Here is a 19,336-nt window from a genome sequence, read left to right on the forward strand (position 1 = left end):
ATCTCCTATGCAGCACGGCAAATTCCACATCATTTCAGTGTCAGACAGACAATGCCCATTAGCGAAGAGACAATATGGTGTCTGCATCTCTCACAGTGTTGACCTCAGATTTCTGAGGATCAAAGCAAACATGAGGAATCTAATGATGAACAAGATATGACACTGGGTAATTACTTAACTGTCCTGGATTACAAAACACTGGCTTCCAAAGTGGGCAGCATATTGATTCCTGAAACAACAGTCACCTTAAAATATGGTAACATTGGCACTTCAGAAAATGCCGTAGTGGCTAGATGAGCATGCTGATCAGATTAATGAAATAGAATCTAGGATCCCCATCATCGATGATCATGTCCATGCAAAACATGCCACTATTTTATGGCTAACGAAGATTAAAATTATTCTCAGAGACCATACTGATGATCTTGTAGACCTGCCAGTGTAATTTTCACAAAAAAAGCTTCTTGATCTATGTGGTATGCAGCTTCTTAAAGCCTTGGGCATTTCTATCCGCAGGAAATTAGAGAGTTCACCTGGCAGGTCCCCGGATAACGAATCCAGACATTATTGGCAACAAATGTCCAAGACTAGTTATAACAAAATATTTAGACTTTACATATAAAAATTACATCATCTTTCCCTATTGGAGGCTCCGTGACCTACTAATAGTCCATGGCACAAAACTTCTTCTTTTTGAAGACTTTTCAGCTGAGATCACTTGAAGATGGTGAGCATTCAGCTCAATTTGCTCTACACTGTACCAGAAAATGTACATTTCAAATTGAGATACCCAGCAGTACTAAGAATCATGATGGTGCCTTCTATACTTTTACTATCCCAAAGGCAGCAGCTCTCATTGTGGAATATCTCTGTAGTCCCAGAATACATGGGCACCCAAGCTCACTGAGACTTGTGGCTGAGAGAACCAAAGGAGTCTGTTGATGTCCTATCTTTGCTTGCCTAAAAACCAAGGACTGGGAAAATGCAATAAGAACTCCTGAAACAGGACTTTTGAGATCTAGTCCATAGAGTGAGACATTGTTAGAGTCTTTTGGAAAGTATTTTGTATTTAAGATTAATACTTCAAAATACGAACTGAGTGTTAATATAATAGAAAGTTGGGGGAGTGCCAGGAGGGATCACATAAAACCTACCTAGGTATAAACCGTGTACAATTCCTTCCTTTTTTATATAAAGTTATCCCCCTCTCATTAAAGAAATAGTTACAAAATTCTCAGGATATACCATTATCCCATCTAGGTGGAGTACATTTGCTCAAAATGATGTGTTTCTAAATTGCTGTATCAATTCCAGACTGTACTCCTTTTGTTCATGTAGCCGCATTAAATAAGCCATTTTCTATGGAGAATTAAATGTCCATGTATAAGCCTTAAAAAACTAATGGCCACTGTAAGGCGGCGGTGTTCACACCGTGCAGTAACTGAGGCAGTGACCCAAGCAAGTCCAACATAAACAGCTTTATTCAGCAACTCACGGGTAAACAGAGAAGTCCTCCGGTTTGCAGCCGGGTTAACACGAGCCCTTAACGGCTGCCGTGGGCATCGGCCGGGCCGCTAAGAGCCTAATAGGAGCAGAGCCTTCCCAGGCGTGGGTTCAGCCACACTCAATCCTGCTGAGCTTTCCTGCTATGCTCCTAGCAGGTTCCAACATAGAACAACACTAATCCTTAGTGCACGGTTTATAAAGGACCTGTTGCAAGAGCCACTGGAAAACCTGGGTTGGAGGGAGGAGGCTGCCCCACTGCCTTCCTGTAGCCTCCCCCAAGAAATGAAGGCCCTGCCAGGTTTTAATTAATCTTCCTTAGCCATATAGCCTGACCAGGTCAATGCTCACCGTCATTTCTGCATTGCAGCCGCAGGTGAGTTTGTGACTGCAATGCACTCCAATGGATTTAATAGGTCTCTATACACATTCTGGGGGATATATAACGTCCCTCGTTTACGATCCCGGTCACTGCCTCACACCACGAAGGCTAATGGAAGTATCAATCTACCTATCATCAGGAATTAAATTTGGCTTGCCTGACCAGACATTGATTAGGTTCATGGTTCTAGTCCTCATTCTGCCTTTCCACTTAAACTTGACTGTGCCCAGCCTAGGCGTTGCCCTAATTCATGCCCAAAAATACTCTATGCTTCCCACTCAACATAAACACCCATTTCTATTCAGGGACACTACAGCAGCTTGGAAGGAAATTAGAATAAAAATTATAATTGTTATTGTAATTGTTCTTGTATGTATACCCCTTCTTCACATGTAAAGTGCCATGGAATAAATGGCGCTATAATAATAAATAATAATAATAATAAACTATCTTTTCGAATCTCAAAATATCTCCAATTAGTGACAATCCAGAGTATAAACTGGGTATGGAGAATACACTTTTCGGTGAATGGCATAGGAAATGTCTACAGGTAGCCTCACATCTGTTTCACCAAATTAAAACTAGATGGTTCATTAGAGATTAAATAACTACAATGTGTCACTTAAACACTGGTCACCATATTCAAAATGTATACGTAGAACATTTTATTAGTGAACAGAAATATTTTCACGCAAGCAATCTCAAAATACTTTTCATCCAGTTATTGGACGACCTTTTTGTCTCGCATCTCACTTTTACATAATTTTATGAGAGGCGATTTGATGGATGTGCATCCTGAAGCCTTCTTCAAAATTGGGGAAAACAGTTAACCGATCATCATGGTATACTGCCAACAATAAGAGAAGGATGGGATAAGAATGGTAAAATAATACAGAATGAGGTATGGAGGGAGCTACCTAGAACAACACCCAAACGCAACAACATAACTGCTTACCCCAAATGTGAACCACGTTTCATGGATTTCGTTCATGGTCTATTGGTCTTGTTTTCATATATTTTATTTTTGGTGTATGATTGGGGGGGGTGCATCAGAGAAATGTAGGGACCAAATTTGGCGCTCTCCTGTCAACTAGCACTGTTTGATTATTGGAGTTAAGAGAATGATCGGTCTCTAAAACGTTTGCATCTGCCTCAATTATTGCATGTGATGATATCAGCAGCCAAGTGGCTTCTGCGTAAGCATTGGTTAAGAGAATCTATCCCTACAGTCATCAACCTCAGATGTGGCACGTCCTGACCAAACGAAGAATCGACATTGATTAGAATAAAGGAAAAACAAACTAGAAATTTTTTAGGAGATGGAAAATATTTATTTTGAAATATTGCACATGTGAGGAGATCGATGTGACTCCTTTTTCCATGACCAGTTGGTACCAGTCTGCAAGGTTGTCCAATCTTAAGCTACAAGTCTGCAGTTACTCGATGTGACTGCAGACTTGTGAATTCTCAGATCGGGCTCACTGTGAGGATTCTCTTGTGCCAGGAGTGGCAGGCGCGTAACTGCAAGTATGTGATTTGCATACATGCAGTCACGTGTCGACTAGATTGGTGTGGCCTTGCTCAATACACTTGCAAGTGTATTGCCTGAGACTTAGAATAGTTTAGTCGGAATGTGGTCAAAAATATGCAAATCTCATACTTCCGGGCACATGACCGTCTGCTTCCGACATTGGAGAATCCTCACAGCATGCAGTGCATGCGATGTGAGAATTCACTAGTCTGCAGTCACACAGAGAGACTGCAGACTTACAGCTTAAGACCAGACAACCCTTTAAGCAAGAAAGCAATACCAGACAAATCCATGGACATCTGTGATGCCCTTTTTGGAAAAAAAAAAGAACCATGTTTTCCTAATCCAGAATCTTAAGAACTCGTACAGGTGAGCATATAGTACAGACATGTTCTGTCTGAGTAAAAATCTGACAGCACATTCATCAGAGTAAATCAGATGAAAGCTGTTCAGATGAAAGTTTTTTCACATGGACCAAGTGTTCAGGTAAAAAAAAATGGAAGCATGCAATATTCTCGTTCAAGTCTTTGGGTGCACAAAAAAAATTGGCTCCCATATGGAACATGTACAGTACAGACCAAAAGTTTGGACACACCATCTCATTTAAAGATTTTTCTGTATTTTCAGGACTATGTAAATTGTACATTCACACTGAAGGCATCAAAACTATGAATTAACACATGTGGAATTATATACTTAACAAAAAAGTGTGAAACAACTGAAAATATGTCTTATATTCTAGGTTCTTCAAAGTAGCCACCTTTTGCTTTGATGACTGCTTTGCACATTCTTGGCATTCTCTTGATGAGCTTCAGTAGGACTATCAGCTGTGTATCAACCAGACTTCTGCACCACACAACTGATGGTACCAACGCCATTTATAAGTTAAGAAATCCCACTTATTAAACCTGACAGGGCACACCTGTGAAGTGAAAACCATTTCCGGTGACTACCTCTTGAAGCTCATCAAGAGAATGCCAAGAGTGTGCAAAGCAGTCATCAAAGCAAAAGGTGGCTACTTTGAAGAACCTAGAATATAAGACATATTTTCAGTTGTTTCACACTTTTTTAAGTATATAATTCCACATGTGTTAATTCATAGTTTTGATGCCTTCAGTGTGAATGTACAATTTTCATAGTCCTGAAAATACAGAAAAATCTTTAAATGAGAAGGTGTCTCCAAACGTTTGGTCTGTACTGTATATTACATCTGATATTGACGGATATGTTGCCATCATAAACCTAGAAAACTGTATTTGAGCACATACATTTTAAGATGTTGTAGTATAACAATGCATGGCACAAAGGCATAAAATACGGATACACGGATGATATGGATGAAAATCTTTTAAGTTTTCAAAAATAAAGCAAATTTGCTGCATTTTACATGATTAGCATAGTGCACATGCTGCAAAATAAATTCGCAGCATAACTTGATGACGACTTCTGGTTTCAATTAAACTGCGGATGTAAAGCACATGCGAGTTTCATCTTTTGCCATGAAAAGGGTGAAATGCTTGCACCTTTATTCGCAATGAAGTCCGCCGAGGTAAATACTGTTGCTAAGGATGAGTGGACCCGTGGAAGTTCGATCTCTGGTTCCCAACCCGAGCTTTATTCCAAAGTTCGGGTCAGGTACCAGAACTGTACCCGAACTTGAACCAGAACCTGAATCCCATTAAAACAATAGAGACCCAAACTCTTGAGCTGGAAAATTTTCTCTCTCTCTCTCACTCTCTCATTATCTCTTGCACACACACTCTCACTCTCATGCTCTCTCACTCGCTCACTCTCACACACCCTCTCGCATTCACTCTCTCTCATTCTCTCACTTGCTCATTCTCTCTTTCTCTCTCCCATCCTCTCTCTCTCTTTCTCTCTCTCATCCTGTCTCTCTCTCCGTCTCTCACTCTCTCCATCACACTCTCTCTCACTCACACTCTCTCATTCTTACTCTCTCACTATCACTCTCACTCGCTCCCTATCTCTCTCACTCTCTCGCTCCCTCTCTCACGCTCTCTTACTCTCTCTCTTCCTCCCACTATCTCTCTTTCCTACCCTCTCTCTTTCCTACCCTCTCTCTATCCCTCCCTCTGTCTCCCTCCCTTTATCTCTCCTTCCTCCGCCCAGACTTCCACCGGAACTCTGAACATTGCAACGTACTTCCGGGGAGAGTCCATGTTCGGCATTTAGCACCGGACATTAACTGTCCAATACGAACCCCAAACTTTTAAGTTCAGGTTCGCTCATCTCTAACCGCTGCCGGTATCGCTAAGGAAGGTCTACAGTAAGAATGCTAAATGGGAACGTAACCTCAGAAATGCAACATTTTCTTTTGCTTTACTTATATTTGGACTTATATTTTGACATTTGCTCAGCGTTCTTCCACAAATGTGTTTTCTTTCTCTCTGAATTTTTTTTTCATTCTTGCAGGGAAAAGCGATGGTATTTGCTCCACCAAGAGGGAACACTTTAAACCAGTTTTGCAATCTAGCAGAAGCGGCTGGCTTTTCTATCCAAAGACATGAAAATTATGATGAACACATTTCCAACTTCCACTCCAAGGTTGGTTCTCTGCTTGCGACAGATAATACTTTAATCCACATTGCGTTTTGAAAAGATCATGGTTCTTTTTGGCAGGTAACAAACATTTGATTAAAGCGGTCCTTAGGTGAGCTGCTTCTAAACAGCTATTTTTATATGTGATTAGTTTTTGCTGTTAAACCACCCTTTATCTCTCCATGTCTAGCAGGGTTTAACACAAGAATCTCCTAGCTGAGTTACCATAGGGAAAAAAAAAAAAAAAAATCATCATACCGCTCTTGGTTATTTGTATGACACGTTGTACACCGTCCAAAGTCAACAAGCGGGGAAAACGACTGTAAATAAAACAAACCCAAATGTTCGGCTAATCTAGAAACAAAATGTGTTGAAACAAACAGACGGCTAATGTCTAATTGTGTCATATCATACCTTAAATCCTTATCTCTAGTTGCTTTATGGTCGGGTCACTTGGCAGATTCAAACTGCTAAATCTCGACACAGAATTTCACAGCTGTGAGGTTATATGTCAGATTGAGGCGCCGCAAGATTTAGGTCAAAAGCACTTATCTGTGATTTCTAAGCTTGCTTACATAAAGCCGCTGCTTTCGGTTATACTCTTATTATTTGTAGGTAGATACTAATGAAAGGCGTGATAGGAATGAATGGCTGTGCTACAGTTTGCAATATCTAGGGAAAGTGTTATATGTTCATTAGACATAGATTTTAATTGCCCTTTTAATGAAAGTGACCTAAGCTTATGCAGATTATGTTGTCATGGACAGGCATACCATTTATTCTAACCTTCCTGGAGTGATTGCCATAATAATGATATGGTAAAGTAGATCCTGCCAGGCACAGGATGTTCTCCTATGTGCTAACCTTCCTTTTCCAATATTTTTATTGAAATTTTTGAACCAACATAGGGAAGTAAGGGGGAGGATAGGGTGAGGGAGAGGGATAAGTGAGTATGTTTATCAAACAGATGGGGGAAAGGGCAAGGGATATGGGGAGAACTTAATTTGTTACTGGCAGGCTATAACAGAAAACAGTATTGTAGTGTGCAAATAGAATATACAATTCAACTAAAACTATAACATATACACTACCGTTCAAAAGTTTGGGGTCACCCAGACAATTTTGTGTTTTCCATGAAAACTCATACTTTTATTTATCAAATGAGTTGCAAAATGAATAGAAAATATAGTCCAGACATTGACAAGGTTAGAAATAATGATTTTTATTTGATTGAATAATTTTCTCCTTCAAACTTGCTTTCGTCAAAGAATGCTCCCTATGCAGCAATTCCAGTATTGCAGACCTTTGGCATTCTAGCTGTTAATTTTCTGAGGTTAATTTGAGAAATTTGCCCCCATGCTTCCTGAAGCCCCTCCCACAAGGTGGATTGGCTTGATGGGCAGTTTTTGCGTACCATACAGTCACGCTGCTCCCACAACAGCTGAATGGGGTTGAGATCTGGTGACTGCGCTGGCCACTCCATTACAGATAGAATACCAGCTGCCTGCTTCTTCCCTAAATTGTTCATGCATAATTTGGAGGTGTGCTTTGGGTCATTGTCCTGTTGTAGGATGAAATTGGCTCCAATCTAGCGCTGTCCACAAGTGAAGGCATGGCGTTGCAAAATGGAGTGATAGCCTTCCTTATTCAAAATCCCATTTACCTTGTACAAATATCCCACTTTTCCAGCACCAAAGCAACCCCAGACCATCACATTACCTCCACCATGCTTGACAAATGGCGTCAGGCACTCTTCCAGCATCTTTTCAGTTGTTCTGCATCTCACAAATGTTCTTCTGTGTGATCCAAACACCTCAAACTTTGATTAGTCTGTCCATAAAACTTTTTTCCAATCTTCCTCTGTCCAATGTCTGTGTTCTTTTGCCCATATTAATGTTTTCCTTTTATTAGCCAGTCTCAGATATGGCTTTTTCTTTGCCACTTTGCCCTGAAGGCCAGCATCCCGGAGTTGCCTCTTCACTGTAGACGTTGACAATGACGTTTTGCGTGTACTATTTAATGAAGCTGCCAGTTGCGGAGCTGTGAGGCGTCGATTTCTCAAACTAGAGACCTCAATGTACTTGTCTTGTTGCTCAGTTGTGCAGCGGGGCCTCCCACTTATCTTTCTACTCTGGTTAGAGCCTGTTTGTGCTCTCCTCTGAAGGGAGTAGTACACACCGTTGTAGGAAATCTTCAGTTTCTTGGCAATTTCTCCCATGGAATAGCCTTCATTTCTAAGAACAAGAATAGACTGTCGAGTTTCACATGAAAATTCTCTTTTTCTGGCCATTTTGAGAGTTTCATAGAACAAACAAATGTAATGCTCCAGATTCTCAACTAGCTCAAAGGAAGGTCAATTTTATTGCTTCTCAAATCAGCCAAACCGTTTTCAGCTGGGCTAACATACTTGTGCAAGGGTTTTCTAAACATCCATTAGCCTTCTTACACAGTTAGCAAACACAATGTACCATTAAAACGCTGTAGTGGTGGTTGTTGGAAATGGGCCTCTATACATCTATGTACTGTAGATATTGCAATAAAAACAAGACGTTGGCAGCCAGAATAGTCATTTACCACATTAACAATGTATAGAGTGTATTTCTGATTCATTTAATGTTAGCTTCATTGAAAAAAAATGTGCTCTTCTTTAAAAAATAATGAAATTTATAAATGACCCCAAACTTTTGAACGGTAGTGTAAACTTTGGTAGATTTAATTTACCCATGAGAGTACCAAAGAGTACCAGAGATTCAGAAGTGAGGAGGAAGTTTAGATGCGTTTGGCAGTGACTAGATAAGTTAGGGGAAGTTCAAGGTCCTAGGATCCCAAGTTCTCCCACAAGATGAGAGAGGCCTGTAATTGACATCATAGGTAGACCTCAACTATGAGAGACAAAATGAGAAAACAAATCCTGAAAATCACATTGTCTGATTTGAAAATATTTTTTTTTCAAATTTTGGTGGAAAATAAGTATTTGGTCAGTTACAAACAAGCAAGATTTCTGGCTCTCACAGACCTGTAACTTCTTCTTTCAGAGGCTCCTCTGTCCTCCACTCATTACCTGTAGTACTGGCACCTGTTTGAACTTGTCATCAGTATAAAAGACACCTGTACATAACCTCAAACAGTCACACTCTAAACTCCACTATGGTGAAGACCAAAGAGCTGTCGAAGGACACCAGAAACAAAATTGTAGCCCTGCACCAGGCTGGGAAGGCTGAATCTGCAATAGGCAAGCAGCTTGGTGTGAAGAAATCAGCGGTGGGAGCAATAATCAGAAAATGGAAGACATACAAGACCACTGATAATCTCCCTCAATCTGGGGCTCCACACAAGATCTCACCCTGTGGGGTCAAAATGATCTCATGAACGGTGAACAAAAATCCCAGAACCACACGGGGGGACCTGCAGAGAGCTGGTACCAATGTTACACAGGCTACCATCAGTAACACACTATGCGGCCAGGGACTCAGATCCTGCAGTGCCAGACGTGTCCCCCTCCTTAAGCCATTACATGTCCGGGCCCGTTTGAAGTTTGCTAGAGAGTATTTGGTTGATCCAGAAGAGTATTGGGAGAATGTCATATGGTCAGATGAAACCAAAGTAGAACTGTTTGGTAGAAACACAACTCGTCGTGTTTGGAGGAGAAAGAATGCTGAGTTGCATCCAAAGAACACCATACGTACTAGGAAGCATGGGGGTGGCAAGATCATGGTGGGGCTATTTCTCTGCCAAGGGACCAGGGCGACTGATCCGTGTACAGTACATGAAAGAATGAATGGGGCCATGTATCCTGAGATTTTGAGTGCAAATCTCCTTCCATCAGCAAGGGCATTGAAGATGAAACGTGGCTGGGTTCTTCAGCATGACAATGATCCCAAGCACACCGCCAGGGCAATGAAGGAGTGGCTTCATAAGAAGCATTTCAAGGTCCTGGAGTGGCTTAGCCAGTCTCCAGATTTAAACCCTATAGAAAACCTTTGGAGGGAGTTGAAAGTCCATGTTGCCCAACGACAGTCCCAAAACATCACTGCTCTAGAGGAGATCTGCATGGAGGAATGGGCCAACATACCAGCAATAGTGGGTGCCAACCTTGTGGACAATTACAGAAAACGTTTGACCTCTGTCATTGCCAGCAAAGGATATATAACAAAGTATTGAGATGAACTTTTGTAGATGGCCAAATACTTATTTTCCTCCAAAATTTAAAAAAAAATTTCTTTCCAAATCAGACGATGTGATTTTCAGGATTTGTTTTCTCATTTTGTCTCTCATAGTTGAGGTCTACCTATGATGTCAGTTACAGGCCTCTCTCATTTTTTTAAATGAGAGAACTTACACAATTGATGGCTGACTAAATACTTTTTTGCCCCACAGTAGTTATTAAATAAAGCATATGTAAGCTCTAAGGAACTGTGCAGGGAGATCCTTTTGATGATATCACGTAATTTGGGTGGTGAAGAATCTTTCCAAAAAAAAGCAATGTAGTTTTTGACTACAAGGAAGATGTGTATCAATAGCTGTGTGTGAGCAGGTTCAAAATTCTCCAATTCTAGGGAGAGGAGGGCTATTTGTGGAGAAATTAGTATATTTCTATTGAATATTTTTGCGGTCAAAGAAAAGATCTGGTTCCAGGGCGACTTAATTTTAGGGCAACTCTAAAAGATATAAAAGAGAGTTCCGGGTTGGCCACAGTTCCTCCAGCATAGGGGAGAACCGTCACTAACAAAGCTATGTGCTAAACTTCCAAGGTCATAGGTAAAATACACAAGATGGTTGAATTAGGGCTCACTCACAACATCGCAGTTTCTGTCCGAGTGCAACTTGACATAACATCAGATCGCACTCAGACCAATGGTATTCTATGGTGTCGCACACATGTCCGATTTTTTTTCCTTGGACCGAGCTGGAAATAAATCACAGCATGTCAGAGTTCAAGCTGATATTCGGATTGTACTTTGCCTAGTAAGTCATTGAGTGCGTGGAAATCATCGGACTTCACTCGCATGACATTTCCGCGCACTGACACAATGAGGAAGATGGAGAAATTTTGTTCTCCATCTTCTCACAATGTGCTCCGATTCTCTAGTCCAAGATAATCGGATCACACTATGCGGACACTAATCAAACTGTGATCAGAGTGAGATCTGATTATGCAAATGACAATCTGCCTGATTCTCTCAGATGAGAGAATCTATGGCCATCTAACACTAGACTTAAAGGGTTTTCCTATCTAAAGAGGTTGTCTTGTCCAGCAGAGAATTTTTCTTTTTTGAAAGGCTAAGAGCCTGCTCACATCACACTTGGCCCACATATTCATTACTCTGTTGAGGTTACATCTGAACCCCCCAAAAATGTGATTCAGACAGGCCCCTGAAGGAACTCCGATAGAACTATTGACTATAACGAGGCAGACAGTCACTTTGTACTCCATCTGACCTCTCTTCTGCCAGTGTCCATATTTTCTACATGGACATTACAGCACGTTAAACTACTCTTTTCTGTCAACATAAAAATTTGGTTACCGTCAGATGGAGGCCAGACGGAGTACAAAGTGACTTTGTTTGTCTCATTATAGTGAATGGCTCTGTCGAGGATCCTTTGGGGGCAAGTCGAATCCTGTTTTTCAGGGGTTTAGACAGAACTCCCAACTGAATCATTAATGTGACGGTTAAACTTGACATAATCAGGGACTTAGACTGGTGTTAAAACAAAAGAAGCGATACTTACTGGCACTGATCCCCAGCATCTTCTGTTCTGAAGCTTACCTGGTCTTCACTGGTCTCTACTTCCTGATATATAGCACTGTGTACTTACAATTGCTTATTTTGCCTTTTACCCAGTTAATTTTTCTCTTTCCGTTAAATCTATGAGAACACAATATTTAAACAAACTAGTTAAAACCTTCTAAGCTCTCTGTAGAAACAGGAAGTATCTTCCCTACATGAGTCATGAGTAGTGATGAGTGAGCATGCTCGTCACTACTCGTTACTTGCCTTAGCATCAAAGTGCTCGAGATGCTCCTTACTCGTCGAGTATTTTTTGAATGTTCTGGCGGGAGATCGAGTCTCCGCCCCGCATGTTTGGCGCATATTAGGCAGCCAATTACCATGCAGGGATTTGCGTGACAGTCACTGTAATGCCGTAGCGACGTTGTGGCATTACAGTGATTGGCTGGACGCATAGCGTCATCGGGTCTATTTAAGACCCGGGACCCTATGCTCGTCACAGTCTACCGATCAAACAAGCAGAGTAATGAGATCTGCTGCTGAGCAAGGGAGAGATTATTTTAAACAGGTTCCACACCACTATTATTAATCTATACTAATAGTCCTTGTAAGGACTCATTCTGATGAATAATAATCCTGCTGATAGCAGTAGTTAGGCGGAGTTTGCGGAGAGCTAGTATAGTCCATTGCATGTTCTTTCTGCTACTGGAACTCCTATCAATAGCTCTAGATATCAGGGCTAATAATATTCTTTTTGCTCTTAATCCTGCTAATTTTATAGCTCTAGATATCAGGGCTAATAATATTCTTTTTGCTCTCAATCCTGCTAATTTTGTTGAAAAGCAATATAGTACATCATTTTTTACTGCTCCATTTGCTTGTTAGCAGCATACAGCCAGATTTGGTTCATTTGAATAGCATTGCTGTATTGTGCAACCAGAGAAACTTCTCGATCATCTCAGGTGATCAAATATTACTGCAGTATGAATCCTGATTTTTTTTGGAAGCTGACAAAAATTATACTCCTTTTAAAGTCTGCTAGTTGTGTGTCCAAAGCATATCCACATTTGGTCGCTGACCAATAGCATCACTGTACCGGCACTGCCAAAAAAAATTGGTCATCAGACGTGATCAAATATTACTGCGGTAATAACCGTGACATTTTTTGCAAGCTGCAAAATATTATACTCCATTTAAAATGAGCAAGGCGTGTGGTAAGGAACAGGGAAGTGGACGTGATGCTGATGGTGCACGCAGAGGCTGAAGTCGTGGGAAAGATGAAACTGTGCCTGCTGAGGGAGCACAACAAGCACCCACATCATGTCGACCTAGCTTCCAGTCCCACTTTCTAGGGGATAGCAGAGCACCACTCTTGAAGTCAGAGCAGTGTGAAAAGGTTGTGTAGCACCCTGAGGATTCGGCTGCTACAGGGGTATTGCACCTCAACCCAGAGGTGTGATATTCCACTCCCGGGTAAGGATGGAGTGTGGAACTGAGCTCGGTAGGCTGCATGCACTACATACATCCCATTTCCGAGGAACAGGCCGACGGTACTCCCACTTAGAAATGTGCAGGTACGACCGAGTCTGTTCCTGGCTGGAGTGGGAGGGGGGTGGTACATCCCAAGTAGTGTAGGGGCAGATAGGGGGAGCAGCCTGGGTAAAGATAGGAGCTCATTGGGTGCTGGTCACCTGAGCTCACACATAGAGGGTGTATATAAGGTGGGCACCAACTAAAAACAGGGTCAGTCAGTCTTTGCAGGTCAGTCAGTCTGTCAGCCTTTGCAGAGAAGTAAGAAGCAGAGGAGCAGAGCAGCCCCAGAGAGAGAGAGAGGAGAAAGCAAGAGAGACCCAGAGGGGGAAACAGAAGAGAGGACTCTGAGACCCCAAATCCAATCCTCGGGTGAAGAGTCGGCATCAGGGTACCGGAACCCAAGCTGGTGGGGGCAAAAACACACCCCAGCCAGAGACCGGAGGCCGTGGGCAGCGTCTGCCACGGCCACCCACCACATCCACCCCGAAGGCATACCACGTGGAGGGTCAGGGAACCCAAGGCCAAGGGTCTCCCAACAGAAGGCCCGAGGGAGCTGGACCTGGGTGGATCACTAGTGGGGACGGCCAGAGAAAGGACAGAAGGAGAGCTCAGGGTCACGCTCCGGACTCGCTTGGGGGTTGGCTGGATCCAGGACCTGGTGGATGCAGCACGGCTCGGGAGGTCACTTGAAGCTGGAGTGACCGGAACATCAGCAGTGAGTAAATACCCTTAACTGCATAACCCGACTCTGTCTTCCTTTAACATCTATGCTGCACCACCACAACCCCCATCCTCTGCACCTGACCCCCTGAGGCTATACCCCACCCGTTGGGGGTTATACCATCAAAAGCTGCACCTACACCATCAGCCTCAGCGGACCCTGCTGCAGCGGCGGCCATAGTGATCGCAATACAACGGGTGGCGTAGTCGACATTAAGAACTTATTAACATCTGTAGGACTGCCACATACAACTGAGTTTGACACCCTGGGCACGGACCGGGTCACAGCCACTCGGAAGACTACAACTCCCATCTGATCCGGCTCCGGATATTCCCCCTAAAGAATATGGCCCAGGGGGCGCGTCAACTTTGGCGTAGTCGGCAGGATTACGTGCCCGCAACAACCGGGTACTGCGTGCCTGAAGAAAAGAATGAGTTTACCTCAAAAAGAAGTCTCCTGCCGGTTCCGGAGGGTCCCCGCCATCGGACCCCATCACCAGTCGATTCCAGCCGGTTGTCCGCCATTAACAGCGTTTTCCCGCCATCTGCAGAGTTTCCCGCCACTGGGAAGCGATTCCCGCCATTTCCAAAGGTTTCCCGCCTTGGAAGAGCGGACGCCATTATGGGCGTGCCAGAGGGTGGCGAGAGGCCACCTCCCATCGTGGGCCAGGACCGAAAATGGCGCCAAAAGTGGAAACCGCCCCCACCAACAGAGACTGTGATGCTAGAGGTGTCTGTCAGCGTGAAAGAACAGCCCCTGGAGCTGACAGTCACCAAGTGGCCCCGGAACCGCCCTCGAGGTGGGAGGAGACGAAAGGAGAGAACAAAGATGGGTGCCGCCTGGAGCAGTCTAGAGCGAGCGCACCCGGAGGCAAGAAGCCTGGAGAAGAGAATCGGAGGAGCTTACCCGGAGATGGCGAGAAAGCAGAGCAGCACCGGCCCGCTGGCCAGGAGCCTGCTGGAGACGACTGTAGGAGAGCAGAGCAGCACCGACCCGTTGGTCAGGAGCCTGCTGGAAACAACGACCCCACTAGGCCTAGTGGAGGTCCTAGCACAGCTCCCCCGAGACCGGGAGTGTGCACAGACCGCTCTGGAGGGCCTCGCAAGGAGGATGGCCCGGGTGCAGCGAGAGACGTTGGCGGAGTGGAGCCGTGAGATGGCCCAGCAGACCGAGACCTGTGAGCGGAGCACGCCACCCGAGACGAGGAGACAGACCGCCTCTGAGGATGGCGCGGGAGGACTGAAGGCCGGAGACGGCGCCGAGAAGGGAGCCGAACGAGTGGAGGCAGGTAAAGGGGACGTCTATACCCCAGACCGGGAAACCGCGTACCTGCCCCAGCTCCCCGTCGCAGAGCCCGAAGTCTATCCTGCCGTGCCCGTCGCTGCAACGTCACCGCCGCAGACTAGGCCTCAAACGGGAGCCGCGACCCCTGTGACGTCACACGCCTCGACCCCGAGCGTGACCAAGCAGGAAGCACCACCAGCCTGGTCGCAAGGCCTAGTACCCCCGGGCGCCGCAATACCAACAGCGCCCCCTACCTCCGCGGAGCCCCCGGCCTGGTCGCAGGGCCAAGTAGCCCAGGGCGCCGCTGTCCTTACGGTGCCCTTTACCTTCCAGATACCCCAGGCCTGGCCGCAAGGCCCGGGCAACCCGGGCGCCACCACCACCGCGCCCATAAGACCAAAAGTGCCGCATCTGGGAGAGGACCTGTACGCCCAGCATACGTGCCCGGATGGGCAGCCATTTATATGGCCACCGGAGTTCCACCATCCCCGACTCCGGAGAGAGAGACCCCTGGATGAACCCCTGATCCCGGCTCCAAAGCCCGTAAAGAGGATCTCGCCCCCGCTAGCGGAAGCACAGTTTGAGTGGGACCCCACCGGAGAAGATCTTATGGGGTTCACTCAAGAGACTCGGGCAGCTGCAGCGGAGCGTGCTGAGTGCTGCCGCCAACAGCTCGAGGACTTCGAGAGGGAGCGGAGAGAGAGGCGGGTCCGGGAACAGCTAGCTCAAGTAAAGAGCGCGGAGCAGAAGAGCCGGGCCAGGAGAGACCCCCGTGCAGCGCATAGTCCCCGCACCACCGGGACTGTGATAAAGTTTAACCTGCAGCATGGGTGGGGCTTCATCCGACACCACCACACCCTAGGCGACGTCTTCGTAACCAGGAGAGACGTTGAGTCCCACCTACCGGAGGGACACAGAGGTCGTGACCTTTACATCGGGGACGAGGTCACCTTCACCCGGCACAAGTGTGCCAAAGGTCCCTACGCCCTCCATGTGCATCGCCTGACGGAGGAAGAGCTGCGGTGTGAGGAGGAAGAGCAAAAGGACCCGGACGGGTCTGAAGCCAAAGGTAACCATAAAGCAAGAGCAGGAGGACGCCGTCGCTAAGGACAGCGAAGCAGAAGCTGTATATAGTTGCCCGTCGGGGCACCGTGAACTGAAACCGTGAACTGGAACTGAAACTGAAACTGAAACTGTTGCTGTTGCTAATATAGTCCCCGTTGGGACCAGCATGTGTGAACTGTTACCCGTATTTCCCTTAATTCCACTGACCGAGGACTGAGAGCGGTCATTCCTCTCTAATACTTGGCCGAGGACTGAGAGCGGCCATAATCCTTGTATATAGTTGCGCGTCCTAAAGCGCCCCCTACCGGTTTTATAGGAAAACCAGTTTTCTAGAGAGACTGTCGCACTTTACCCGGTCACACGTTGCACAGTGACCGGAGGAGGAGCCAGAGGCGACGAGAATGTTTTATATTGATATATATATATATAATGTTTTATATGTTTTATATGTTTATGCAAAAATTTGTATGTTTTTGGTGTTATGTCTTACAGCCCGAGGACGTGCTGTGATTTACCAGGGGGGAATGTAGCACCCTGAGGATTCGGCTGCTACAGGGGTATTGCACCTCAACCCAGAGGTGTGATATTCCACTCCCGGGTAAGGATGGAGTGTGGAACTGAGCTCGGTAGGCTGCATACACTACATACATCCCATTTCCGAGGAACAGGCCGACGGTACTCCCACTTAGAAATGTGCAGGTACGACCGAGTCTGTTCCTGGCTGGAGTGGGAGGGGGGTGGTACATCCCAAGTAGTGTAGGGGCAGATAGGGGGAGCAGCCTGGGTAAAGATAGGAGCTCATTGGGTGCTGGTCACCTGAGCTCACACATAGAGGGTGTATATAAGGTGGGCACCAACTAAGAACAGGGTCAGTCAGTCTTTGCAGGTCAGTCAGTCTGTCAGCCTTTGCAGAGAAGTAAGAAGCAGAGGAGCAGAGCAGCCCCAGAGAGAGAGAGAGGAGAAAGCAAGAGAGACCCAGAGGGGGAAACAGAAGAGAGGACTCTGAGACCCCAAATCCAATCCTCGGGTGAAGAGTCGGCATCAGGGTACCGGAACCCAAGCTGGTGGGGGCAAAAACACACCCCAGCCAGAGACCGGAGGCCGTGGGCAGCGTCTGCCACGGCCACCCACCACATCCACCCCGAAGGCATACCACGTGGAGGGTCAGGGAACCCAAGGCCAAGGGTCTCCCAACAGAAGGCCCGAGGGAGCTGGACCTGGGTGGATCACTAGTGGGGACGGCCAGAGAAAGGACAGAAGGAGAGCTCAGGGTCACGCTCCGGACTCGCTTGGGGGTTGGCTGGATCCAGGACCTGGTGGATGCAGCACGGCTCGGGAGGTCACTTGAAGCTGGAGTGACCGGAACATCAGCAGTGAGTAAATACCCTTAACTGCATAACCCGACTCTGTCTTCCTTTAACATCTATGCTGCACCACCACAACCCCCATCCTCTGCACCTGACCCCCTGAGGCTATACCCCACCCGTTGGGGGTTATACCATCAAAAGCTGCACCTACACCATCAGCCTCAGCGGACCCTGCTGCAGCGGCGGCCATAGTGACCGCAATACAACGGGTGGCGTAGTCGACATTAAGAACTTATTAACATCTGTAGGACTGCCACATACAACTGAGTTTGACACCCTGGGCACGGACCGGGTCACAGCCACTCGGAAGACTACAACTCCCATCTGATCCGGCTCCGGATATTCCCCCTAAAGAATATGGCCCAGGGGGCGCGTCAGTTGTTGTTTGGATAGCAGATAATGCTTCCAGTCGGTTTGCCACCACCACCCTGTCTTCCACACGGTCGAGTCTCAGTAGCCTTGAGTCTGGACCACATATTTCTCACCCTGATCCTCCTTCCTCCCACCATGCAGAGTGCCTGGAGACAAGTGATCCCACACTTGGACACTACGAAGAGCTGTTCACATTTCCATTTATCGATTCTGGCCTTTCGCTCAGTCCGCTTCAAGCGGGGCAAGAGGAGATCGCAAGTAGCGATGCCCAAATATTTGAGCAGTCACGGTTACATGAAGGTGACGGTGGGAAAGTGCAATTACTGTCACAAGAGATGGATGATAATGATGAGACAAAATTGCCAGCAAGTCAGGAGGAGGCCCAGAATGCGTACGTCGAAGACGAGGTGGTGGACGATGAAGTCACTGACCCAACCTGGCAAGGTGACATGCATAGCGAGGACAGCACTGTAGAGGGGGAGGGAGGCAGAGCACCACAACAGGCAGGAAGAAGCAGTGGGGTGGCCACAGACACAATACGAGGGAAGTTGCAAGTCCAACTGTTAGGTCTTCCCGAGTCTGGCTATTTTTTAAAGACTGTCCAGTTAACCCAAAAAAGGCCATTTGCAACATCTGCCATGCCAGCATCAGCTGCCATGCCAGCATCAGCAGGGGCAGCAAGACTACCAGCCTGACAACCACCAGCATGCTCAGGCACATGACTAGAGATGAGCGGTGTTCGACTAGAACTGTTCGCCAATCTCAAATTCGAGCTGTTTTGGGCGGTGTTCGAGTTGTTCGACGAACCCGAACGATTTGCAAAAAATTCGGCTGTTCGAGGTTATGTTCGATAACTGTTCGTGCACCAAAAGCGTGTCCTGCATGTCTGGCGCTATTTAGAGCACCAATCATGCAGGGATTGTCTGCCACTCACTGTAATGCCACAGCCATGGTGGTTGTGGCATTACAGTGATTGCCCAAATCGATGGGAACAGTGCCAACAGTGAAACATGAAAAGCCGGCAATTCAGCAGCGGCATACACCGGTACCCGACAATTTAGAACCGAAAGAATAGAGCTTCACACATAGATTAGATAGATATAAACATGTCAGCCACATATATACGAAGTACAGTGAAAGTGCTGCTTACTGTACTTGTCATTTAGCGTAAAAGATTTATCAAAAAAAATAATAGTGTTTTCATGCACCGTCTCTTTAAAACAGCCGGCCGGCAATTCAGCAGCGGTACCCGACAATTTAGAATAGAAGGAATAGAAAATCACACATAGA

At 45.9% G+C, this 19,336-nt stretch overlaps 1 protein-coding gene across 3 annotated transcripts in view; it reads left to right on the forward strand.

Moving 5' to 3' along the window:
- The window catches only part of CAMKMT (calmodulin-lysine N-methyltransferase), a 659,144-nt gene that overhangs the window by 564,109 nt on the left and 75,699 nt on the right, over window positions 1–19,336 (forward strand). For 2 of the 3 annotated variants that reach the window (XR_012318072.1, XM_073672049.1), the window contains one exon: window positions 5,850–5,981. Coding sequence is in view for 2 of the 3 variants with exons in the window: in XM_073672049.1 (XP_073528150.1) it covers window positions 5,850–5,981 (132 nt within the window). In the remaining variant the exon portion in view is untranslated. Of the gene's footprint in view, window positions 1–5,849; window positions 5,985–19,336 lie in introns of those variants that run through there. The other variant, XM_073672051.1, reaches the window with a different exon arrangement.

This window comes from Phyllobates terribilis, unplaced genomic scaffold (assembly GCF_046119375.1).
Source record: "Phyllobates terribilis strain yellow unplaced genomic scaffold, ASM4611937v1 Scaffold_3__8_contigs__length_932513732, whole genome shotgun sequence".
NCBI lineage: Eukaryota > Metazoa > Chordata > Amphibia > Anura > Dendrobatidae > Phyllobates > Phyllobates terribilis.